This window comes from Lolium perenne, chromosome 6, assembly GCF_019359855.2.
Source record: "Lolium perenne isolate Kyuss_39 chromosome 6, Kyuss_2.0, whole genome shotgun sequence".
Lineage (NCBI taxonomy): Eukaryota > Viridiplantae > Streptophyta > Magnoliopsida > Poales > Poaceae > Lolium > Lolium perenne.
The window spans coordinates 272,532,429-272,559,016 of record NC_067249.2 but is presented as its reverse complement, the minus strand read 5'-3'; the positions used below and the strand labels follow the sequence as shown (position 1 = coordinate 272,559,016).

The following is a 26,588-nucleotide window of genomic DNA, read 5'->3' as shown; positions in this document are numbered from 1 at the left end:
ACAAAATCTCTGGGAGGGCGGCGGGGGGGGGGGGGGAGCTACAAAATGACATGTAATTTTTTTAGATCGCCAAATCAAACGTCAACAATAAGTGGAGTATACAACAACTAACCGACCAAGCAGAACCAACAGTGATACGCATGGGCCGATCGATGCACCGCACCACCGGCGAAGGCGCAGAACCAAGGCGACTGACTAAACGGGCCTTATGCCTTTATCATGGGCTGCAGCGGCCTGAGGGGTAGTAGTAAATTTACATTTTTGCAGTGCCGTCACTACTTCTATTGACACCAAATCTAAACTTTCGTCTAGCTGGAGCTCTCCAATATACCACTCTTACTCGTTGTGACATCTCTAACGCTTTTCAACAAGTTTTTCTTCACATGCATGATCCTCGCGAGCCTCACTTCTCTCTCATTAAATGTATCCTTCATTATCTCAAGGGGCGGCAGTCCGATGGAAGCAGAGCTGAGGGCATGTGTCGAGGGTAGCCTCACACCGCCAGCTCTCCCGGACCGCTCGCGCGGGCGGTTCCGGAGGGCGCAACACACCGCCACCAAAGAACCAATCTCTTGAGCCCCCCTTGCCGCTGCCGCCGCCGCCGGCGGGGGTGGCAGCGCCCGGCCGCCGAAGGGGCAGGGCAGGAGGGCGGTCCTCTTTTGTCTCCTCTTCGCGCGGAGAGAGGGCGAGGTGGAGGACTACGGCGGGGCGGCAGGCCATGGTGGCGAAGGCGGGCGGCCGGGATGGCGCGGCCGTTGGCGTTGCAGCGGGGGGCGGCTCCGCGACGGGCTGCGATGGCGCTGCCCGCTGGCGGCGCATGGTCTGGGCCTGTTCTGGGCCCGATCTGTGCCAGGAACGGAGTCTGCAACCTGGCGGTGGATTGTGCGTTGGTGCTGCTGTTCCCTTGCAGGACTGCTGGCTACTCGCCTCTTCCCCCGCAGCCGTGCCGGATCCCGTGCTCGGTCGTCTTCTCCGCTGCCGGTTAGTGGCGTGGGGGCTGCTAGCCTGGCATGAATAAAGGTGGTGGTCCTAGGGCCTTTCTTGTGCGAAGATGGAGACCTTCCTGAAGTCAGTCCCTCTTGATCTAGCCGGAGTGGTGTGTTCCGGAAAGCTCCGCCGGCGGATGTAACAGCGCTTTTTTTGCCTGGAGTTCGCTGGATCGGTGGTATTCGGTCGGATGCGCCCATGCTTTTATTCCAGCCGATTGGTTCTGGAGGGAGCATCGCGAAGCTCTGTTCTTTCTTGCTATATGGAAACATGCTCCATGGCGAAGTTAGAGGCGGAGAATACCATGAGGGCCGGATTGGAGGACTTGCTATGGAGGTTCAAGTTTTTTAGCGCTGTTGAGGGGCTTGCTTGGTATTCTGGGTTTCGCAACAGCGGTATGCAAGTGGGGGCGGCAATACAGGTGAAATTCAGAGTCTTACCTTTCAGGATGAAAATCCAAGGTCTGGCCTTAACTGGTTGTGCCTGGCAATGACCTTGTTGGAGGCATTGTTTTGAAAGTGGGGACTATCTTCAGGGTGAAAACCTAAGGTCTTCTGATCGGGCGACGATAGTGTTTGTGCACTGTTACCTTCTTGGAGGCGTCGCTTTTGGAGAGCCTGGAGTTCAGGTGTTGTCTTGGTGGTGGATGTACCGTTATTGCTAGGGCTAGAATACCGTAGCGGGACTTTTCTTTTATATATTTTTTTCTTTATTTTTTTGGCTGTGTGCATCCGTAGTGCTATTAGAGTATTGCGTTGTTGCAGAGGCTGGGTGTAATTGGTATCTTCTTGATATTAATATATACTCTTTATCAAAAATTATCTCAAGGGCACTCTTCATCATGGTCTTACACTTTATCGTTTTTTTCTCATTCTCTTGTTGCCTATTCGGATGCTGATTGTGCAGGATGCCCGGATACTAGACGCTCTACGTTGGGGTTTTGCATGTATGTAGGAGATAATTTGATCAGCTGGTCTTCTCGTCGCCAGACGACCTTATCCCTCTCTAGTGCCGAGGCGGAATACCGGCTGTCGCAGAGTCATGTGGGGTACGGCAACTTATGCAGGAGCTCCAGTGTCCTATCGAGACTGCCACCATTGTCTATTGTGACAATGTTAGTGCTGTTTATTTATCGGCTAATCCAGTTCATCATCGATGCACCAAACACATCAAGCTAGACATTCATTTTGTTCGGGAAAAAGTAGCTCTTACTGCTGTTCGTGTCCTACATGTGTCGTCATCCTCACAGTATGCTGATATCTTCACTAAGGGACTGACTACCATATTGTTTCGAGAGTTTCGCTCTAGTCTTCACGTCGATGCTCTCCCTAGTTCAGACAGCGGGGACGTGTTAGAGAAGGATGCAGCAGTTGATCATCATCTTGGAGTACACTCCAAGGCTCCTAGCTGAATACTACCTCTGATTCAAGGAATAAGACGTCCTCGTTTTACGTGCTTTTCGTTTGACCAAGAATTACTTCAAATATATAAAGATTGTTTCTATGCAATTAGCATCATTAGAAAGTGCTTTTCAATACGAATCCAACGATACTATTTACATATAATATAACCAAGATTTTGTTGCTCAATTTTTATGGTCAAAGTTCGTCTTGGAATACGCGTGCGCCTTATTCCTTGAGACGGAGGTAGTATGATTTGTATACGTATATTGTACATATACTTGTATTATTTGTCCATATAAATATAAGAGAGGGGACCGAGGAGTGCGATCAACGAAACTTCCAGTAGCAATCTGACAAAGGCCTTCCGGCCAAGGAATCGTCGACATGCCAGAGCCACCAAAAGTGTACCAACTCTTTGCCCTGCATGGTCCAGGCAGTCAAATCTCGTAATAATTGCATAGACCAGCTAATTAAATTCTTTGCTCGGTTATTGGTGAATTTTAATCGTAATGCCCACCACATGCATGCATGTAAAAGAGGTATAGTATTTTTTTATAAAAGGAATATATTAATTTTAAGCATACATTTTGTCGCCAATATCAATATTCGAAAGATTCGGCACTACTATATATTTGTTGTTTTGAAGCACTCGTCCTTCAACACATAGGTGCCTTGTCGAGCTTGAGTATATGTATGTATTATGTATAGTTAGTAGCATAAATCAATCAATATTGTTTATTTCCCTGGATCAAAACTGGATTGTAATATGAAAGGATGGAGCATGGAGAAGGATGGCTTCGGCCGTCCTTAGAAACCCTAGCTGATGTCGCCGCCTGCTCCGTGGAGGATGCTTTTAGTCGGAGGTGTACCTCGTCGTCAACCTACTGTTCCCGATGATCCTCTTCTTCATCATCGCCACAAGCTTCCCGTAGTCGATCCGACCAGGCTGAGCTTTACCAATTTCAATCATTAAGAATTAATTTAGGGCCCTGATGATGTGTGTTTCTTTACGCCCTATATTCCAACAACTAGATGTGTGTCCTATGGTAGATCAGACAGATCAATGTGCCGAATTAGATGGTAAAAACATTCTGAAACGAGTTAATTTTCATAAGATAAAAAAGAGTTGGCAGGTTGGAGAACCCACGCTCCACGCAAGCGGCTTCGTGTCCCCTCTCGACATACACAAGCCACGGCGCATTGCGTGGAAAACCACAAGCAAGATAACGAACGGCTTTCGGCCGGTCATCCTCGAGCGCGGGGTCGCCTAGCCATCATCGTCGGCTGGCGTCAGCCTGTGGAGATAATTCCGTGCGGCGTGGCTTGTGGCCGTCTGTCTACGCACGATGACTGCAAGACCCTGACATGGGCTTCAAGCCCGCCGGCCAACTCTTTAGCCCTCCTAAGATGCTGGAGTCACAAGCGCAAACCACCACACGCTCGCGCTCGGCTGATGCGGGAACACAGCCAGGGCTCAGGCTCTGGGTTAATATGTTGCTATAGGCGCCGGTCCGATAGCGGTATGGGACTAATTTCATTGCTGCTGCTCTGGTCTGTACTGCTAGTGCATAGGCTCAGAATTGTATGTACAGAACGATTATGCATGATACGTCTTCCGCGTGCATACGTTCAGAAAAATCAAGCCAGCTGGACGCCCGTGCTCCTGCCCATGGACAACGACTACCCTCAGCTACTACCACTAGTAGAAAACCTCTCATCCATCTAAGCCTTTAGTACCGGTTCCCTTACGAACCGGTACTAAAGGGGGCATTAATACCGGTTCCTTGCGTGGGACATCAATACCGGTTCGTTATGGACCTTTAACACGAACCGGTATTAAAGGGTTTGGGCCCGATTTCCAGGCGGTGGTGGGGCCAGGGTTGCACCTTTAGTACCGGTTCGTGTAAGGAACCGGTACTAAAGGGTCTGTGCCCTATATGAGCGCGCGGCAGCGCCCGAGCTCCCTGCATATCTCATTCTCACTTCTCCTCTCACATTTCCAAATATTTTGCACCTCTCACACTCCAATAATCTTTATTTTTCTCCACCATTTTAACAAGATTAACGGCATACATCTATCCAAGGGTTAGCAATATCATCCTTCCTTCCGGCGTTCCTAATTTAGCTCAGTTCTTTGGTAGTTTTAACTCGTACTATTTTTGTAGTGCAATCAAGGTGTTCGATGAAATGCCTAAGTTAGTGATTTTATTTTTTTATATGCAATTTGAGCTGAAATTATGGTATGTTTTGTAGGTTTTAATTAGTATCATCCCCGTCCTCACCGCCGTCGATCGCTAGCGTCGTCCCCTAGCCGGCACGGTACCACCTCGGTGAGCCCCTCTTCTTTTTTATAAAAAACAATTAGTTTTATGTGATGAACTTGAATATTAATTAAGTTGGTCACTCATATATCCATGATGTTGTGTACTTAATAATTTTTGATATACATATAAAATGCAGATGAGTCGACAATGGATGTACGGTGACCGGTGCCATCCCGAGTTCATTACTGGCATGCATTATTTTCTCAACGTGGCTGAGGCAAACAGGCAGTCGAATGGTTTCATGTATTGTCCATGTAGTTCCTGTAAGAATATGAAGGATTACTCTACCTCGAAGACCCTTCACGTCCACCTGCTGGAGAATGGTTTCATGCCCAGCTATAATTGTTGGACCAAGCACGGAGAAAGAGGGGTTATATTGGAAGACAACGAAGAAGAAGAGGATAGTGACAACTATCCCAGCTTATTCACTGAAGACGGTGGTAGTAGAATGGGGGAAGACGAAGCTGAAGAAGAGCTCATTTTCGATGAGCCGATTTTTGATGACCCGGATGACGATTTGGGTCGGGCCATTCTTGATGCGAAGATGAACTGCGGAAATGAAAAGGAGAGGTTGAAGTTGGAGAAAATGTTAGAGGATCACAACAAACTGTTGTACCCAAATTGCGAAAATGGTCGAGAAAAAGCTGGGTACCACGCTGGAATTGCTGCGGTGGAAGGCGAGAGAATGGTACTTACGACAAGGGATTTGAAAAGTTGCTGAAAATAATAAAGAAGATGCTTCCAGGGGAGAACGTGTTGCCCTCTAGCACGTACGAAGCAAAGAAGGTTGTCTGCCCTCTAGGATTAGAGGTGCAGAAGATACATGCATGCATCAATGACTGCATCCTCTACCGCGGGAGTACGAGAATTTGAATGCATGCCCGGTATGTAGTGCATTGAGGTATAAGATCAGGCGAGATGACCCTGACGATGTTGAGGGTGAGTCCACCCCAGGAAGAGGGTTCCTGCGACGGTGATGTGGTATGCTCCTATAATACCACGGTTGAAACGTTTGTTCCAGAACAAAGAGCATGCCAAGTTGTTGCGATGGCACAAAGAGGACCGTAAGAAAGATGTGATGCTGAGACACCCCGCTGACGGGTCGCAGTGGAGAAAAATCGACAGAGAGTTCAAGTCATTTTCAGATGACGCAAGGAACTTAAGATTTGGTCTAAGTACAGATGGCTTTAATCCTTTCGGGGAGCAGAGCTCCAGTCATAGCACCTGGCCAGTGACTCTATGTATCTATAACCTTCCTCCTTGGTTGTGCATGAAGCGGAAGTTCATTATGATGCCAGTGCTCATCCAGGGCCCGAAGCAACCCGGCAACGACATTGATGTGTACCTGAGGCCATTGGTTGAAGAACTTTTAGAGTTGTGGCGTGACGAAGGTGTACCTGTGTGGGATGAGCACGAACAAAAGGAATTTAACCTACGAGCGTTGTTATTTGTAACCATCAATGATTGGCCTGCTCTTGGTAACATTTCAGGGCAGTCAAACAAGGGATACAATGCATGCACACACTGTTTAGGTGAGACTGATAGTAATTATTTGGGAAACAAGAATGTGTACCTGGGGCATCGTCGATTTCTTCCAAAACAACATCACGTAAGAAAGAGAGGAAAGCATTTCGGAGGTGAGGCAGATAACCGAACGAAGCCTACCCGCCCTAATGGGGAAGTTATATATGATATGGTCAAGGATTTAAAAGTGATCTTTGGAAAGGGTCCCGGCGGACAATCTGTTCCGCATGATGTTGACGGACACGTACCCATGTGGAAGAAGAAGTCGATATTTTGGGAGCTACCCTACTGGAAATTGTTAGAGGTTCACTCTGCAATCGACGTGATGCACGTGACGAAAAATCTTTGCGTGAACCTGCTAAACTTCTTGGGCGTGTATGGGAAGACAAAAGATACACCGGATGCACGGCAGGACCAGCAAAGTATCCACGAAGGAAACAACCTGAATCCAGAGAAGTATCAAGGTCCTGCCAGCTATGCTCTTACCAAAGAGGAGAAGGAGATCTTTTTTGAAGTCCTGAGTAGCATCAAGGTCCCGTCTGGCTTCTCGTCGAATATAAAGGGAATAATAAACATGTCGGAGAAAAAGTTTCAAAACCTAAAGTCTCATGACTGCCACGTGATTATGACACAATTACTTCCGGTTGCATTGAAGGGGCTTCAGGAAAATGTTCGAGTACCCATTGTGAAGCTATGTGCGTTCCTCAATGCAATTTCTCAGAAGGTGATCAATCCACTTACTCTACAAAATTTACAGAAGGATGTGGTCCAATATCTAGTCAGCTTCGAGTTGGTGTTCCCACCATCCTTCTTCAATATTATGACACATCTCCTAGTTCACCTGGTCGAAGAGATTGACGTTCTCGGTCCTGTATTTCTACACAACATGTTCCCCTTTGAGAGATTCATGGGAGTCTTAAAGAAGTACGTTCATAACCGTGCTAGGCCAGAAGGAAGCATCTCCAAGGGCTATGGAACAGAGGAGGTCATTGAGTTTTGTGTTGACTTTATTCCTGACCTTAAGCCGATCGGTGTTCCTGAATCGCGCTATGAGGGGAGACTGCGTGGAAAAGGCACGCTAGGAAAGAAATCAGCAACGTGTATGGACGGACATTCTTTCACTCAAGCACACTACACAGTTCTACTTAATTCCATCTTGGTGGCTCTGTACAAAGAGGAACACAAGGAGATCTTACGCTCTAAATACCCGGAGCAACGTGAAGATTGGATTGATGGAGAACACATGAAGACTTTCGGCGGTTGGTTGCAAACACGTCTCATGAATGTCACCGATGACGAGCAGCTGTACTTGTTGGCTAAGCAACCATCTTCTACTATATCGACTTTTCAAGGGTACGAGATTAATGGGAACACATTTTACACTTTCGCCCAAGACAAAAAGAGCACCAACCAAAACAGTGGTGTCCGCTTTGATGCAGAAGATGGCAATGGGAACAAGGTCACATATTATGGGTACATAGAGGAGATATGGGAACTTGACTATGGACCTAATTTCAAGGTCCCTTTGTTCCGGTGTAAATGGTTCAACCTGAAAGACGGGGTACAGGTAGACCCGCAGTACGGAATGACTACAGTGGATTTCAAGAATCTTGGGTACGACACCGAACCATTCGTCCTAGCCAGTGAAGTGGCTCAGGTTTTTTATGTGAAGGATATGTCTAGCAAACCGAAAAAAAGAAAAGAAAGGCAAGAGGACACATCATACGATGAGCCAAAGCGGCACATAGTTCTTTCAGGAAAAAGAAACATCGTGGGAGTAGAGGACAAGACAGACATCATGCCAGCGACAATGATGACGGCGACTACGACGACTACAGTGGCGACTACTACAGGGCTAGGCACGAGTATGACTGAATGACTCCAACAGTAGAATTTGGCCATGTATCTTTAATTTTCAGTTAAGCTATGTATTTTAATTCGAGTTCAATCGTAATAAAATTTTATTCCCGCCCTTTCTTTCCCGCCTTTTTCCGTCGTACGTGGCAGAAAAGTTTCCCGCACGGACGGCGTCGTGGCAAGAGTAAAGAATAGAAATAGATAATATATAGAAAAAAATTAGAAAATATATAGAAAAGAAATATAAAAAAGGATATAGAAAACAAATAGAAAAGAAAACAAACGGAAATAGAAAAAGAAATAGAAAAGAAATAGAGAAGAAAAGAAACAGAAAATAAAAAGAAAAGAAAAGAAACACAAAAGAAAAGAAAAAAAACATAAAAGAAAAGAAAGAAGAAACAGAAAACAAAATAAATAGAAAAGAAATATAAAAGAAAAGAAACACAAAAGAAAGGGGAACGAAAATGAAAAGAAAAGAAATAGAAAATGAAAAGAAATAGAAAATGAAAAGAAAAGAAATAGAAAATGAAAAGAAATAGAAAATGAGAAGAAAAGAAAAGAAACACAAAATAAAAGGAAAAAGGAACAGAAAAGAAAGAAGAAAACAGTAAAAGAAAAAAGAAACAAAGAAAAGAAAAGAAAACAGTAAAAGAAAAAAGAAAACAAAAAAACCTTTAGTACCGGTTGGTACCACCAACCGGTACGAAAGGTCTTTCGTACCGGTTGGTGGTACCAACCGGTACTAAAGGCCCATCCCCCTGTTTTAGACTTAGCCGCGCGCGACGAAATCCCCAAATCCCTTCTCCCTTAGCCGCGCGACGCACAAAGCAGAGAGCCGCCGACGCACCCACGCCGCCGACGCCGCCGACGCAACCACGCCGCCGCCGACGCAGCCGCCGCCGCCGCAGGTAACCTCCCGGCCCTCTCCTCCTTCTTTCCCTCCCTTTCTCCTCTTGCGAGCATGGGGGCGGAGCTCGTCGTCGCGGCCACCTCGCCTCCGCACGCCGCGGCCACCTCGCCTCCGCACGCCGCGGCCACCTCGCCTCCGCACGCCTCGGCCACCTCGACGGCGCCTGCAGCCTAGCTCGCTCCCCACCTCCCACGCCAGGGCCGGCCAGGTGTTCGACAAAATGCCGCCGCGGCGCCGAGCTCTGTGGCAGACGGGGAAGTCGACGCCGAAGGGGCCCCGCTGGGAGGCGATCTTGAGGCAGAGGCCGACGGCGGCGGAGGGGATCTTCATGGTGGCGGCAGAGGCGAGCTCGGCATAGGGGTAGTAGCCCATGGCGATGTGCTGCACGAGGAGGTGGTGGCGCGAGCACATGGGGCAGGAGGCCTGGAGGAAGGCGTCGGGCGCCGCGAAGACTGTGATCGCCCCGGGCCACCTCGCGAGCGGCGGCTCGTCGACGAGCAGCGGCGCGGTCGACGCCATCTCGTTGTAGCCGAGCGAGGTGAGGACCCTCGAGAGCTGCTGCAGGCTGCTGCGGCGCCGTGCCATGGAGGACTACGTCGACTTCCCCGTCTGCCATAGCGAGGCCCGGCTGCACATCAACATTTGCCTCCACGAGGAGTGCCTCGCTGCCGTCCCCAAGGTGGCGCCGGACGATGACGCTTGCATTGAGGACAAGAGGTTGCAGGTGAAGCTCGGCTTTGCGGCGGTGGTCGGCAGACGGGAGAAGCACCGGCGGCTTTGCGAGAAATGTGCTTCTTGTGGTCATGACTGCGTGAACCCTGGGTGGGAGCAGATGACATGGACGGCGGAGCTCAGATATCACCTACCGCCGAGGCAGTATATTTGTTGATGAAAAAGTTAATTTTTAGGTGGTTATATGGGTTATACATGTTGTTCTCGTTCTTAGTTTGCTACATTTTTAGCAGGAATCTGACATTATCTTAAGCCCCTTAATTAATTTCAAGTCATTGTTCAAGATTTCTTGTTCTTATGCTAGATGGCTATTCAAATAACTAGAATGGAAAATGGGCAAATCGCAAACGATTAGCAATATGATGCCATTGCATTATCACTAGGTGTTCCGGCACTCTATGGTTTCGCTATTAATCGGTTTACATAGAGAGAAGAGCGAGAGGAGGAGCGCCGAGTGTTAGGGTTAGGGTCCGTAGCGGTGCCGAGTCTGTGGCGGTGCCGCCGCGACATAGAGAGAAGAGCGAGAGGACGAGCGCCGAGTGTTAGGGTTAGGGTCTGTAGCGGTGCCGAGTCCGTGGCGGTGCCGCCGCGACATAGAGAGAAGAGCGAGAGGAGGAGGGGGAACACCGTGTCCGTGGCCGTGGCGGTCCGTTAGGGTTTTTTTGCTTTCTTCATTTCAATTGTTATCCATCTAGCAATCTGTTATATGATCATTACATGATGAATGAAATACAATTGCTTTCTTAATTTTGCAGTGACATTGAGGTATGGAGGACGGCACCTTCGTCCGAGATGAGGAGGGGGAAGAAGCGGTGCAGCGATTGATCTATGAGAGTGCCCGTGGTCCGGAACCCGACGATGGAGATGACAACGAGTACCCCGACTTTCTGAATGATTTTGGCGAGGGACTTGAGTCTGAACAAGTTAGAAAAGACAATGAAGTGTCCATCACAAACTCCGGCGAGGTGTATATCTATGTATCAATTAGTCTGTGTTCATCCCTAGATGCATTCATTTATTTGTATTGCACTTATTAACGAATAATTTTTTCTTTTAGCCTTCTGGATCATCGAGCAAGTCTGTTAGAACAAAACGAGGCCCGACGCGGGTGCTAAAGGGCGAGGGCAGGTTAGCCCTCACGGCATTCAAGGATAATGGTGAACCAGTGGAGCCCAAGGAGTTTTGCCGCAAATTTACAAGTCAATCCGGAGTTATTGTTAGGGACCATGTACCGATCAGCATTCAAGAGTGGCATAAGCCGAAGAACCCGGAGAGTGGTGCTACTTATGTCAACGACAACATGAAAAAATTTCTTTGGGAAACGCTACTGACAAAGTTCAGCCTACCGGAAGACATGACGGTAGGCCAGAAGAATAAAGTCAAGGAATGGACATGGAAGAAGATGGCCATACAATTCCAGAGCTTCAAGAAAAATTTATGGGACAAATATAAGAATGAAGATCCAGTATTCGATGATAATACCGAAAATCTAGTGAAGATAAAAGATCACTGGGCCGCATTTAAGGAGTATAAGAAATCATCTAAGTTTGTGTCCCGATCGAAGAAAAATACCGAAAATGCTGCAAAGAAGAAACTTCCGCATCATTTGGGGTCAGGTGGCTACAAGAGTGCCATTCCGAAGTGGACAGCGTTTGAGAATAAACTGATGGATCATGGAATCACTCCACAGACATGGGACTGGCCCGAACGGTCCAAGTTCTGGTTGTTCGCTCATGGGGCAGGGTTGGACCCAAAGACAGGGTTGATCGTTGCGAAGGGAAAATGGAAGAAAAAAATTGAGGCAATTGTACCGAAGCTTGTAGATGCAATTGAAAAGGTCAGAAAGGGAGAGTACATTCCCGATCGAGAGAATGACGAGCTGACACTCGCTCTGGGGAACCCTGAACATGTTGGACGGGTACGAGCTCGCCCAGGTCTCACCATGAAGGAAGCGTGGCCGGACAACGCTGGCACTTATAGAAGCCGTTCGCGAAAGAAGAAGAAGGACGCCGACATTGTAACGGAGTTGTTATCTAGGGTGGAGGCTCTTGAGAGAAATCAGAGGGCACCTGATCAGCCGCTGTTTCTACAGGATCCACAAGCCGATGCTGCCCCATCTCAGCGAAGAAGCAGTGTCGGTTCCTCGCATCTTGACGGATGTGGAGGAAGCTACCCCGTGGATTATGTCACGGAGAAGACAGATTGCGAGCTACATATGTTAATCAGGACCGCGTCTGTTAAGGTGGCGGTCGGCTATGTGTACCCAAGTGAAGATGGAGCAATGCACCATCATATGCCCATTCCACCTGGTTGTGTTCGTGTCGGGGTGGATGAAGTTGTTTCGGGGTTTGAAAAAGTGGAGCTTGATATTCCTAGAGGTGAAGATGAGAGGACACTGGGCGATGTCAAGCACGGTTTCGCCCTATGGCCGAAGAAGTACGTCGTCCTTTTGCAAAGGCCACCGACTCCTACACATGAGCAGCAAATGCCATCGACTCCTCTGGTGGCAGTCCCGGTGAGCAGCCAAGTCCACACCTACACGAGAGGGACCCCAGCGTGAGTCCACCATCTCGAGATCCTCCGCGTAAGACAGCGTCCGTTAAGCGGAACGCACGCCGCCTAGGAAGAAAGCTAGAAAGGAGAAACAACTGCCGCCTCTGAGAAGTTACCTTGGGAAAAACTCCAGAGGAAAACGCGGAGGCCGTTCAGGCCGAGGTGAAGAAATTTTTGCACCGAAAGTGCCAGAGATACCTTTCGAGAAGACACTAGATCGGGAGAAAGTTGTGCGTACCGTTGACAATCTATATGACCCTGTACCATCGCCGTCATCTGACTATGCGCGTTCTATTGAAAGGTCGTATGACAAGATGATCGAGGCGACAAAACCCGTTAAATCGGGTATCAGGGAGATAAAAGGGATACACAGTGTCTACCAGCTCGGACAACAACCCGTTCAATCGGTCGCCCCTCTCAAGGTGTTTGACGGGAAGACCGTTCAAAGTTCTCGACAAGACGCAACTGATTACGCCTTAGCTGAACGAGCATATCAGTTTGTTCAAGGGAAAGATTTGGTCGAGAATCTCGGAAGGTACCAACATGTATGCGTAACTTGCATTCGTGGTACCTTAAGGCCTCAAAGGAAGGGATCGAGACTATCATGGTGCGAGTTAGGGAAGAGCACTACTTCCAGGAGTCTTGTGTGAATGTTGACTTCGCCGAACTCTTTCGGTTATACAATCTCCGGGCCCTCGACAAATCAATCATCGGTTGCTATTGTCTCGTAAGTGATTTATTTATTTAATTTGAGAAGTCGTTCATTGTCTGCAGATTATAATCTTTTGTGCGCTATATTATGCAGATCGAAGATGCTCGAATGCAAAAGGGACGATATCACAGACATTGGGTTCATTGACCCGAACACAATGCATGTCAAAACCATAGAGAATCCCCTCTATAACAAGGATACACCGCAGACTTTGCTAAGGTTTTTGAAGCGACAACGTGACAAAAAGCTAATACTTTGGCCTTACAACTTCGAGTGAGTCTTACTTGTCTTATAACACATTATATTTTGCTCACCGTATGTCAAAATTTTAACTAATGACTACATATTGAAACGTGCGTAGGTTTCACTTTATTCTTCTCGTCATCAATTTGGAAATTGGAGAAGTTGAAGTCTTGGACTCACTAAGCAAAGAAAAGGATCTATACGTGTCTTGTTTTTTAATGCTCAGAAGGTAATTTTAATTCTTATCGGTTTGTTTCGTTAATTTCCTGCTTTGAACAAATTGATGACTCTTTTATGCATTTTCTTTTGTCGAGCAGCGTATGGCAAACTTTCATCAAGGAAGATACGTCCCGTGAATGGCCACCGAAGCTGCGATGGCGTGCGAAAGTAAGTAGTACTACCTAGGTCCACACACCTTTCAATTATCATACTTGACTATTGTTTGATTGAATTATATTCTTGTAAAGAAATGCCCGCAACAACCTCCGGGGACCGATCTCTGTGGATTCTTCGTTTGCGAGTACATCCGCAGAATTGTCAACGAGAGAACGAATAATGAAAGAAATAAAGAGGTACAAAAACAATCTTCACAAATTTGTTTTGTTATCATAAGTTGTGCTGAGTTTCAGTAATAGTTGTTTCATGTATTCATTTGTATCTTATTCTTTTATAGTTGGCAAGAAAGCGGAACAAGCTCTCAATCGATGACCGCTTCATAGCAATAGGCGAGGAATTGGCGGGATTTTTCCTTCGGGACGTCATACCACAACTCGCAGAGCACCACTATGAATGAAGATGTACATGTTACATATATAGTTGACTCGAAGAGTACCACTATGCTACATGTAATAGACATATATAGAGTACGCCTCGGAGAGCACCACTATGCATGAAGATCGATCTTCATGCATAGTGCTACTTAATTTGCGATCTTATGCAATAACATGTGTGTTATATTATATGCACCAACTTGCTATGCATCATCTTGATCTTCATGTACTACCTAAACCCAAACGCGTTTCTGGTGCATCGACGCGATATGAAACAAACCGATATCCCTAAACCTCTCCAAAACCCTAAAAAGCCAATTCTCTGCCGCGGCAGAGATTTGGGCAAATTCCCTGCCGCGGGGGGAACCTTTGGTACCGGTTCGTATTACCAACCGGTACCAAAGATCATTAGCCCTGAGCTCTCCTGGTGGCCCACGTGGAGGCCCGTTTTATACCGGTTCGTAAGCAACCGGTACGAAAGGGGGGGGGGCTTTAGTGCCGAATAATTTGTACCGGTTGCAAAACCGGTACGAATGCCCCTCTGGAACCGGTACGCATGAGAGATTTTCTACTAGTGTACAGGTGACCTATCTGTCCATCCTACACTTTTTTTCTGAACCAGGTGTCAAACTAAAACTACAGCAAGAGGTTCAGAGTCTAGCCTAACAGCTTCGAGATTGATGATCTGTACATGTAGAATGAGTGATTATTCATGGATGCTGTTCGTGATTATACTCCGGCATGTGTACACCCATATAAGTACAGAGTGACAGTCTTGACAGAAACTTCAGTGCCAAGTGATAATCTTGACAAAACCATTTTAATTCCACTCCTACAGAACAATAGTGTGCTAGTAACTGCTTACTGCCCGTTTTGGCTGAATTGTACACTACACCAAAGTAGCATTCCTCTGTTGCTGTCGTCGTTGCTTAGCGTCTACCTGCATAGATGGTATGCTGCATATTCAAAAATGGATCCAAACAATGGGAGACTTCCACACGAAATTAAAACTGCTATACTTACAAGGATAACATATGAAATGTACTCCCTGCAGGAGGATATTCCGATAAAGTATCAATACAATTTGATCGAGCAATACATATGCCGTAAAACGTACAATACACATAGTATACAATTTCCATGTGCCATACTGCCATGGACATGTGAAGCCCGTCCAGTGACTGTCTGGCAACTCGCAAGCTGCACCAAATTATTTGGAAACAAGCTTACCATCTTCAGAATAGGGAGCTCATGGTTATCCACTTATCCGCATAACTATGAAAAATTACTGAGACTATATTTCCTTCCAGTAGGGAGATCCTCTGATGAAGTCTGGTTTTATGTCCCCAATCGTACGACAGAACCTGACCTTCACGTCCTCTACTTTTGCAATTGCCTCTTCTCCACCAATTGACTCAAGGTTTGGACAACAATTAATAGTTAATTCCTTCAGTGATGGGAGATAACTCCACCAAACGTTGCCTGGAATGGTTATACCCAGACCAAAATAAATGTTCAGTGAAACGAGCAACTCTAGGTTTTGCAAGCAACTGGGAACCACTATGGAGATATCCCCACAATAAATGAAGGAGAGTTTCTGGAGGCATGATGGTAACACCAATCCCCTCTGCCAATTCATACTGTCGCACCACTTAACTTCAAAATCCTTGAGAGAATGAAAACTCCCAAACCTTTCACTGGGCAGAGACAGTAACTCACAGCATCCTGAAATAGTAATTTTCTCAACAGCAGGCAGATGTTCTGCAGTTAGGAAGTCATCCAGGGTTGATAGTTTGTTACAATAGGAAACAGTGAGGGAAATAAGGGATGGAAATGTTCCAATGCTGTCGGTTCCAATTGATGTAAGAGATGTGCATCCTGAAATGCACAACTCCTCTAGAGCTGGAACACTCCACATCTGTAGTGTGATGGAGTTGACATGTTTGCTCGAGAATTCAAAGTAGGTGAGGGAGCAGCACTCTATGTTGTGTGCGAGATTCCCAGAATTAACCACCTTGAGGCTCTTGAGGGAGGGCAGCACCAAACGTTGGGAGAGGATATCTGGACAATCAACAACCTCCAGTTCATCAAGGCAACGCATATCCCCAAGACAGCCAGTTGGTACTGATACTAAGAGCTCTTTTACGGTACAATTTACTAGTCATATGGCTTAGTAGTATTGAGACATATCTGCAAAGGTATGGTATTACTGTTTTATTTCCTCCTAAATTGGAAAAAGATTTGATTTGATTTATTAGTCCCGAAGGTACGGTATTTCTGATTTGATTTGGTATTACGATCCATGCAACAGTAGCTCCATGCCTCCACCAAGGTTCAGACCTAAATGGAACGCTGAGTTAAAAATTGTAAGAAGGAGAGAATGCTCCGTGCACATAAACTCACACTAAAAAAACTGTGAAGTACTACCTTGAGTTCCGATGACCAAGACTGATAAATTTAGTAAAAAATCAAAATTTATAAAGTTAGATCAAATATAAAGAACAAAATATAAACGTCTACAACATAAAATAAATATATTATAAAAATATAGTTTATCGCGTATCTACTAATATTGATTTCATATCATAAATGTTCATCTTTTGTCTACAATATTTGTCGAACTTAGAGGATGCTGACTTTTGACTAAATTTGTAAGCCATATTCATTGGAACCGAGAAAATATTAACACTAATAGAAATTAGAGAATATCCCGCCACGGCCAAAATAGCTCTCCCCAAACGGCTATGGGGCTGCCGACAAAAAAGGGTGCCCCACCGCTGCCCTAAACACGGCTTCGGTCCGGCATGGTCAATTTTAATTAAAGGCATCGCCAGTTCCCTAGGCGGCAAGCGGCGTGTCTCGTTGTTGTCGTGCCTTCCCCACGTGGTGACGTGCGGGATTCCCACACGGCGATGTTAATGCGCATAAGGTACTCCCCGCCCGCCTCGCCTCCATGGCGCCGCTCTCTACCGCCTACTTCCCCCGTCACCCGGAGCCTCCATCGCCACAAAAAGAAAAGGCGAGAAACCTATACCGCCCGCACCACATTGATCATGTGGCAGAACTGCCGTACGAGAGGTGCAGCTGCGAACGTCTTCGGCTGACGGAACCTCACAGTTAACGAGGCATGGGCGTTGTACCACAACAGGTACCCCGCTCCTCCCATGATGAGGCTTCCGACAGGCTGGAAGCTGAGTGCCAGCGGCATCGACATTCTGTCGGTGTCGTAGGTGGCATGGTGGGCACATGAGATGTACGCCCACCGTGAGCGGCTAACAGGCAAGCACGCTGACCCCCTTTGGGACACCGACAACATCCAACAATGGATCACCTTCGTCGGCTAGCGGCAGGAGTTGAAGCTCACCAGCCATGATGGCCCCATCGTGCCGAAGAACAAAATCACGCCGGCCACGAGCGTTAATGGGGGTGTTAGGGTGCACCCTAGACTTCAGTATGGAAAACATATAAAATAGTGTTGAGCCACTGATGGCTCCACCTCCCTCGCATCCGCACTGGGCTCCCTGGAGGACAACCTCGGTGTCGCCATCCTCACAGTCTTAATCTTTGGCACTGTGGTCTTCCTCCTCGACACCCCACACTCCGGACGCCTTCGTCGTCCCAAAGCACGACGGCGTAGGAGGAGCCGGCGGCGCGGGCAACAGCAGCCCCGACCCTAGTGGTGTCATGAAAGACGACGAGCCAAACGCCGCCACCTACGAGTGGTGCTACCACGAATGCCACAACGACAACTAGGAAAACTATTAAATTTGATAGTATAAATTTAGTTGAATTTTACTCATATTTGTAAGATATAATAAAATATTAATGAAATTCAAAGTTATCATTTTCCCAGTCGGACAATGGGCGCGCAAATAGATATGGTGGCCACGCATCACCTATCCCGTGTGTCAGATTTGCTTTCCATGCAGGTTTACATGTATAAGGAAAGTTAAAATAAGCAAGTTATTATGATGAGAATGATTAAGGTAAAGAAGCTATTATAAGGATGGTCAATATAATATTTTTTCATATACCAGCTTTGCCCTTCGGAGATAAAATACTAGTGCTCTGGTTAACAAGTATTGATAAATCTGAGCTGTTCAATTAGTTGGTTTGAACGGTTGGTATTTGTTTGTCCCTACCGTAAAAAGCCTGCAGTCATTAATTTTTATTTTCCTGATGGCTGGTACTGAAGCTGGATCCAGAAAATCACCGAGGCTTACTATATTTCTGCGCCCGGAAAGGCTTACTATATTTCTGCACCCGGAAATGGTTAAACCTCTCAGGGCGGAGAAAGTACCAATGATGACATCATTGCTCTCAAGTATCTCATTTAGATTTATGTTCTATGAGACCCTGGAAAAGGACAGTGCCGTGCTCTCGAGCACACCACAATTTGTAAAGGACAGCGTTGCTAACCTGGGGAAATTTTGTGGCTGGAACCAGTTTGGAAGAGAGACACCTGGATAACCTGAAATAAACAGATGTTCTAGACTGGTAGGGGGTTGCAGGACTTCAAACACCTGTCTTGCGGTTATCCAGGAAGACCAACCCAGACTGAGCGTGTGGAGATATTTCTTATTCTTCAGTTTGGCTTCTGCTGCTTCATCCTTGTTTATAGCATCAAGGTTACATATACTCAATGCACCAAATTGGTTCAAATTCTTTATCAATCTAATACCTTGTCCATGACAAGTGGCTGAATCAACCTGTAGTCTACACATTGGATAATATTCAAATCCTCTTGATTTTAAACTCTGTAAACTGATCAACTTGTCGAAGTCATTGGGAAAACTTGCTATGATGCACTTCTCAGCATATAATCTCTGCAGATTATAGAGAAAACAAAATTCTGAAGGAAGGCTCTCCAAAGGACAAGCTCTAGTGATCTCAAGGTACCGAAGATGCTTTAGGTTGCCAACACTAGCTGGTAACTCATTTATAGAGGCGCAAAGAAGCACACGCATAAGCCTAAGTTCACCAAACCAACTGCAAATCACAGAATCGACACTAGACTTTTTCACATAAACCTTGCAAAGTAGGGTACGAAGCTTTGTGTGCTTGCATAGGCTCACCAAATGGGAACTGTCAAAGTCTTTGTTAGGGAGTACATACAGATGACGTACATTCTGAGGAACATCATCGAAGTCACCCACCCTTTTTATGATGAAGCAGTCATGAACTGAAACTAGTTGTGCCATGTCATGTAGCAAGTCATGGATTACGTAAAAACCATCGACTTTTTGAAAGAAGGACCGATTGAAAAGGTCTTGAAAGTACTGACAACCAATATCTTTAAGTGGGGTGTCACCTTGAGGTTCCACAAAGCCTTCTGTTACCCAGATTTCAGCTAAATGGTCCTTTCCGAATTTGTGATCTTTCGGGTACACAGCACAGAATGAGAAGCATCTCTTCAAGTGGAATGGCAAATACATGTAGCTCAACCGAAGGGCCGGTAAAATATCGGTCTCATTTTGTTTCAACTCCCAGAGTTCAACCGAATGGCAACTTAGGAAGTATGCTTCTACCAATCTGCACTAAATCAGGACTATTGTTAGAAGTCTTAGACCCAAAAGCACAGAGTTTGAAGAAATCCTAAAGTACACCATCCGTCAAACCATGTAATGGGAAGGGCTCCAATGTGCGCACTCCATCAGCAACTTCTGGAGATCTTGTGGTAACAAGCATCATACTTCCATGTACCACATTTCTGAAAGGTGCACAAAACTTCTCCCAGCGCTGCCCATTTTCCTTCAAGGCATCATCCCACACGTCATCAGCTACAATCAAGAACCTTTTATTGCTCAAATTCTCAGAAAGAGCATGCTGAAGAGAATCTAAATGATCAAGTTTTGCCTCTTTTCCGGAAGATGATTCTATGGCATCCTTAGTTAATCTCTTTATATCGAAGTCATCTGCACAAATCCAAATTATCAAATCAAAGTAAGACTTGACTTGTGGATGACTGCATATATGTTGGGCCAAAGTGGTCTTTCCAATGCCCCCCATTCCTACTATTGGCAAAACAGGAATAGCTTGTACTCTTGATTCATTACTAAATTGGTTGCTTGCTGGCGTGCTTGTTGATGCATTGACTGCGCTACTTTCTCTCTTGCGTTTTGCACGGCCACCTCTGTTATTTGGAGGTACACCGAGCAATCCCATCACCTGCTTCAGATCCTGTCACGACCAAATATTTTTCTTTCACTCGGTAAAGAGATAGTCTCTCTGTAAAAGCTTTGTTGTAATGTCAGCGGTTTCCCGCAAAAAAAAAAAAAAAAAAAAAAAAAAAAAAAGAGATGTGACTCTGTTGGATATCATTCACTTTGTTGAAGCTTCCCTGAATGGTGGTTTTATAGAAGTCAGCAAAAGCAGAGCGAATTGCATTGCCCTGTCCTGTCATATTAAGCTCGTGCCATCTGAACTCATCAAGAATGCCATCAGCGTCATACACGGCATCTTTGAGTATGGGAAGGAGCTCAGCCACACAGTTTTTGTGACTCTTCCACTCTGCTCTGTCAATAAGGCCTACATCGCGGGAAGAGTATCCCTGAGACGTTGTAAGCCTCTTTGCAAATGCGACACTTCATCTTGAATATGTTTCTCCTGCGTTGCAGAGAACCGGGGGCGCAGAGAGGAAATAGAAGATGCAGTCCACTGAAAGAAATTGACACATTCATTGATGCCACTGATGAGCCCAATGGCCCTTGATATGCTCATAGCGAATGGGGTCTAAAATTGATTTCTTTCCTCCTCGAGCTAGACTTGTTGCCAATGTACTGGCAGTGAAGAGCTAGATTTGCACTAGAGTCAAATGCACTGCCAGTGAAGAGCTAGATTTTTCGTCCCTGAAATGAGGATTAATCAAAGTAAATCCCACCATCGCTGCAATGAACAAGCTACAAACCGAGGCCAATGCGATGCAGCGGCAGAGGTGGCAAGTACCTACGGGGATCCTGCTGTGGAACTTGGACTCTTGTTGGTTAGCAGTGCGGGCCGCCGGTGAACAGTGGAATTTGTCTTCTCCGCGCGCGTTGTCGATCTGAACCATGGAAAGAATGTCAGCCCAACCATTGCTGCACTGAACATCAACAAGATACAATGCAGGATATGGAAGTACAGCATCAGGAGATGGGGTCGTACCTACGAGATATTTTTTCGAGTAGTTACATACGGGATTTTTCTTCACGGGTAGAAGTTCGGACTAGGTCGCCTGGTGACTGGGGCCGCCACCATGGCTAGCCCAGAGCTCACTCGGTTAGCAGCGCAGGCCGCCAGTGAACAGTGGATTTTCTTCTCCCCGTCGTCGACCTGAAACCATGTAGAGAGGACGGGATGAACGGTTGCTACACTCAAGAACCGGCTACAGATGGACACCGTGCCGCTGCAGGCCAATACGAGGCGGCGGCATAGGAGATTTAAGCAGGGGAAAGGGGATGGGACGGGGCCGTACCTACCTTGCAGGATGGATCTGCAGTGGCCAGTCGATGACGTCCAGGCGCGGAGTAGCTGGGTTGTGGCGGCGGCAACACAACCGGCGAGGCGGGGAAAGGAGAAGGACGCCGGTGACGCGTGCTCAGCGAGTCGTGCGGGAGCGCGGCGGTAGCAGGGGACTCGAGTGATAACTAGATTTACACGTGCGCCATCCCGTGAAATCCATGCCGATGCACACTTTGTATAAGAACAATAGAATTTTCTCGGTTAAAAAATACACCTTGAAAGAAAAATACGGTAGGAGAAAAGGCAGAAGTACCAAATACAACATCTCATTTTGTATGTCGATTAAAAAAGGCATATTGAGCTATTTTATCGATTGGTTTGATCATAAGGTTGCACGAATGGATTGAACCTCCCATTTATACGAGCGAATTCAAGCTTTATCGTAGCGGTGTCTGTACCTCTGCCGGCCACTTTTCTTTTTGCAACGATCCAACTACTGCCTCCGGATGTAATTAATTGATGCACCCACTCCGCTAATGACATGCATGCGCAGCTCTTCCTCTAACGTCGATTAAATCCGGTGAAAGTAGTACATCTGAATATTCTTATTATAAATAAATAAAGCCCCATCCTCGAAAAAAATAAAGCCCGATTTTCACCCTAAAAAAGCTACATATGAATATTCCAGTGCCCTGATAAAAATGATAGGAGAAGAAAATAATAGTACGAGGAGAAAGATTAGCAAAATTAGAGCTCGCCACTGAAATTTTTTTAAAAGGAAAACTCTTGCTCCCTTCGAGCGCAGAGAGGAGGAAGAAAACATTCCTTCGGCTGCGCCGTTGCTGGCCAAGATGCAGTACATGGGTGGCATGGTCATCGTTGTGTGAGTAACGTTGGGGCGGTTCCCAAGAGATGACGCCCCTCTACATCCTGGACAGGCTGCCAAACAGCTGGTCATCGAGCGGCGATGCGGCGGGCCAGCCAACGGGGCCAGGGCCGTCGTCCTGGTGAGGGACAGCTTCGGGGAAGCAGCAGCTACTTGGCGACGGAGTCCGCGGCCTTGGTGCACGGTCCCGTGGAGGTCGCGCCGATGTTCATTTTATATAAGGACGATAAAAAATAACGGTCAACATGATAATACATTTCATTTGATCTTAAGAGGTCAGTAGAATAAGAATCAGATGAAAACCAAAATGTGAAAACAAATATGAATTTCTCATCAGCATTTGAGGCCATGGCGTATAAACTCATAATGAGAAATCATGTGTTGAAAATAGGGAATATATTTCGCATAGCAGCAAAAATTTGGTTCAAAGTAGCTTAGACTCACTTTCCTGGCTAATTGTTTTGTAAATCGATGCTAAAATTTTCTTTGATTGTAGTCTCACCGGCGGGAGGCAAGTTCTTTTATTAGAACAAAGGATTCACACAATCAACACACCATTGGCATCTCCATGTGGTGGTTCAACGGGCGAATCATTTTATAGATAGCCGCTCTTCATCTTGCACTTATTTTAGGGAGCTATGCCTATTTAGGATATTGTTGAACAAAAGCACTATCTTGGGGAGCTATGCATTTTAGGATACTGTTAAACAAAAACAGAAGGTAATACCAGATTTAACATTGTTGAACAAAAACATGCTACTATCTTTTTCATTAGAGGGACAATATCCTGGAGAAAAACAAACGCTGGGCAAAGATAAGGCAGCCACCACTTACGCTTACTTAAGACAGATGAAAATGCATCTTCTGTGCAGCAGAACCAAACACGAAATCATGAGTAGGTAAATTCCATGACTCAGTAATCGCTGAGACACATTTTTTTTAAAGGAACACTGGTCCATTCCATTACTACATCGCGCTAGGCATATCGCCAGCAAGCGTGTCCGATACAAATTCAGAGAATTGGCTGAGCCAAGTCTCTATACGGCCACTCCCATAAAGCCTCCATGCACAACTAAAGTCTGCAAAACATTTAGACCAACTCTCATTTGGAAATTTATCTTTCTAAACAGAGCACCTAATTTAGAGAGATCATACTCCTCGCTTGGAATGGCTTGCTTCAGAATCATGGAGTCATCTCAAACATTACAGTTTGGCGGCCCATTTGAGTGACGATGATAGGCGCTTGCTGTAAAGCTAGAGCTTCTGCATGTGGTGAGTTAGCGACATGTTCCAGATAGCCTGCCCCTGTTACCAGTAATGCACCCTGGTCATTCTGGATGGTGAAGCCCCAACTTCCGGATTTTGATGACTAACTAAAAGCGCCATCGATGTTTATCTTCAGAATACCTGCACGTGGTGGTTTCCACTTTTGCGCCTTTTCCTTTGTGAGCACTTTTTCCTGATTCTTGGCCTTCAAACAATCAGTTAAGTGATAGTAGAAGAGGATAATTCATCTACCAATCTTATGAATTCACCATTGTTTTACCTTGTTTCTCTTGCCACTACAAACAACCATAAGAGAACGCAAAACCTTAGGTACTCCTATTTCAGTTTCAAAATTTCCTGTAACAGCTTTTTTGAGTCGTGAGGATATTAAACTAAGTCTAACATGTCCAAGAAGAGAGGCTATCTACAGATTTTTTTTACTTCTTTATACTTAAAGAAGACAAGCACCCTCTTGCATCACTGCAGCTAAATGAACCTTAATTATTTCAGAACCAAACCATTCTGCTATTTATGCAAAAAATAATACCTTGTATTCCTAGCATGACACTAAATTTCGTCTAGAATCATTTATTTTGAACACTCACTAAGAGGCGATGAGACAATTTACTAAAAGAAAGAAAAGAGGCAAATGCCTACCTAATTATCATCACAACAACCTAAATTTAGGAATAAAAATTAGAAAAGATGTCATATCCGAGGATCGGCAGGAAATGAGAAACATGACAGTAAAGATAAGTGATGATTTGATCGATAAAATCTCAATCTATCACCACACAATAAGCCAGATGAAAACTATGCAATTCAGATATGCCATTTTTGTTCAAATCGATTCACGTATGCTAGAAAATCTAAACATCTCAAGATTTGGAAATTAAATCCAAATTTTGCCCAGCCTTTGTAGAGGCACCATACTGCTTCATGAGTTTTTTTTTTGGAGCTAAAAACTGTAGGGGGGGGGGGGGGCGACAGTAAAAATTTATTAAAAGAGATAAAATATGTACAAGAGGAGAAGAAAGGAGGGAATGTACAAAAGAACCTAGCCCTGGGCATAACCCAAAGAGAACTACAAAGCGTCTGGCCAAGCTAAGAGAGGGGTTTTTTGGTCGTCCTTCATGCTGTAAGAGAGAAGGAAGATCTCCCTCTTAAAAGAAAATGATCAAGCTCTAATAGAAGGTGTTACATTGTCAAAAATAAAAGCGTTCCGTTACTTCCATAGATTCCAGGTGGCAGTGGCAAACACTTCAAAGAAGAAAGCCTTCCTAAAAATTCCTTGTGCAGTAGCAATCATCTCAGAGAGTTCCATGACTGCTTCATGAGTTCGTTAAGGATAAATGTTATTCGAAATCCGCAGATGTTTAAAGAACTCTTTCTATTGGATTGAAGCAAGGGTTTTAGCGTGGCACCATGTAAATTTTTCTTTGCTGCTAGTAAGCAACCTTTAAAAAATTGGCCAGAAAATAATTTTTTTCTTTAGCATCCTCCCATTTACTTGACCAATATCTTAGATGAGCTAATTAGCTGGTAAGACCTGGTGTGTTTTCTCATTGAACAGAATAGAAAACTGAAAGTGAAGGTAAGAGAAATAGGAGAAAATAAATGGCATTGCAGAAAAAAAAACGTCCAAATGCCATCATAAAGAGAAAGGGGTCATAAGAAATACGAAATAAATACAATCGCATTCTGCATGTTGGTAGTTCATACAAATTAAAACAGTTGCATTTCTTCAATTGAGGTAAAAATGAGATACTTTTTGTCAGCTCTCTAGTTAAAACAATCCCCATCTCAAATGCTAACAAATCTCTATCAAGGATAAAACAGGGTATGTCATTCATATATATAACTATTAACTACGTGATTTAATCCCTGTAATTTAAGGCAACTTCGAAGAAACGATACCTACCATCTTAGCGTTCCCACCCTTCAACCATGAATAGTTACTTCTTGATTCAGATCAATCTGCACCTGCAAGCACCTCAAAATATAAACCGTGAGAAGCTTTGGACCAAATATATGTCACAGTTACATAGAGATCATGAGTAGACCATGGGAATGTGCAGATTGATCTGAATGTATCGCACTTGGACAAACCTACATATAGCAGATGATAAATATAAACCATGAGGAGCTTTGTATCAAATATATGTCAAATTGTTACGTAGAGATCATCAGTAGACCATAAAATACCAAAATGCACGACTGATCCTTGAATCATTCAAGCTCCTCAAAATAAAAGCGCCAATATCTAACGGAGAAAGAGGCATGTTACAGTCATTGTTTACCTCCAAGGTAAGAAACACCCAGATCTGTAATTCTACAAGAAGATAACCACACCTCCTTCAAATGCGTGAGATCTGCAGAAGGAGAAGTATTATTAAAATTTGAGGAACATGATATGTTGTATAGACAGAGCGAGATTTGACCTCCTGGTCATTAGATGTTCCTTCCACATCGATCTGAACACAAATCGGGATTGACTATAATTAGATTATAAACTACACATAGTTAGACAAGCCTATTGAAATTATGATCTAAGGTTCTAAGCAAGCTTTCAATTTCAGTAATGTGTGTTAGCGTCGACATACCAAAACTGTGCCAAAATACTCTTGTGGACCAAAATCCTGAAAATCAATTCCTTATTATTCTCAGCTTTGGACCACTACCTTGAAAATGATGCAACAAACCAAAGGGAACATACTAACAATTAATCCACCCAAAAATAAAGTTTGTGCGAATAGTGAAAAGGAAAAGCACAGAAAAAAGAGGACAAAAAATATACGAAGAGGATTATCACATATTTAAACACGAAAAATGTACTATGTTCTAGGATTAGTATAGGAATTTCTAAAATATGTTTTTCTGTAGGTAAGTATCACATAGCAGTTTACGAAAACAATGTCCAATTGTTGAAATATACCTTCCGCTCTAAGCTAATTCATTCTTTCTTCATAGCTGCAACAAAC

At 45.1% G+C, this 26,588-nt stretch overlaps 1 protein-coding gene, 1 long non-coding RNA gene and 1 pseudogene across 2 annotated transcripts; 1 reads left to right on the top strand and 2 right to left on the bottom strand.

The window, feature by feature from the left end:
- The first annotated feature begins 13,162 nt into the window (after positions 1–13,162).
- Positions 13,163–14,108, top strand: LOC127326793 (uncharacterized). The gene is made up of 4 exons (XR_011746953.1): positions 13,163–13,275; positions 13,364–13,474; positions 13,563–13,632; positions 13,713–14,108. It is a non-coding gene; the product is annotated as an uncharacterized lncRNA (long non-coding RNA).
- Positions 14,109–15,182: 1,074 nt separating this feature from the next.
- Positions 15,183–16,484, bottom strand: LOC127326825 (uncharacterized). Its single transcript, XM_071821340.1, has one exon. It carries the CDS (start codon positions 16,114–16,116, stop codon positions 15,310–15,312), a length of 807 nt encoding a protein of 268 aa, XP_071677441.1. The 5' UTR covers positions 16,117–16,484; the 3' UTR covers positions 15,183–15,309.
- Positions 16,485–18,115: 1,631 nt separating this feature from the next.
- On the bottom strand, positions 18,116–20,270 carry LOC139830013 (putative disease resistance protein RGA1; annotated as a pseudogene).
- Positions 20,271–26,588: the final 6,318 nt, after the last annotated feature.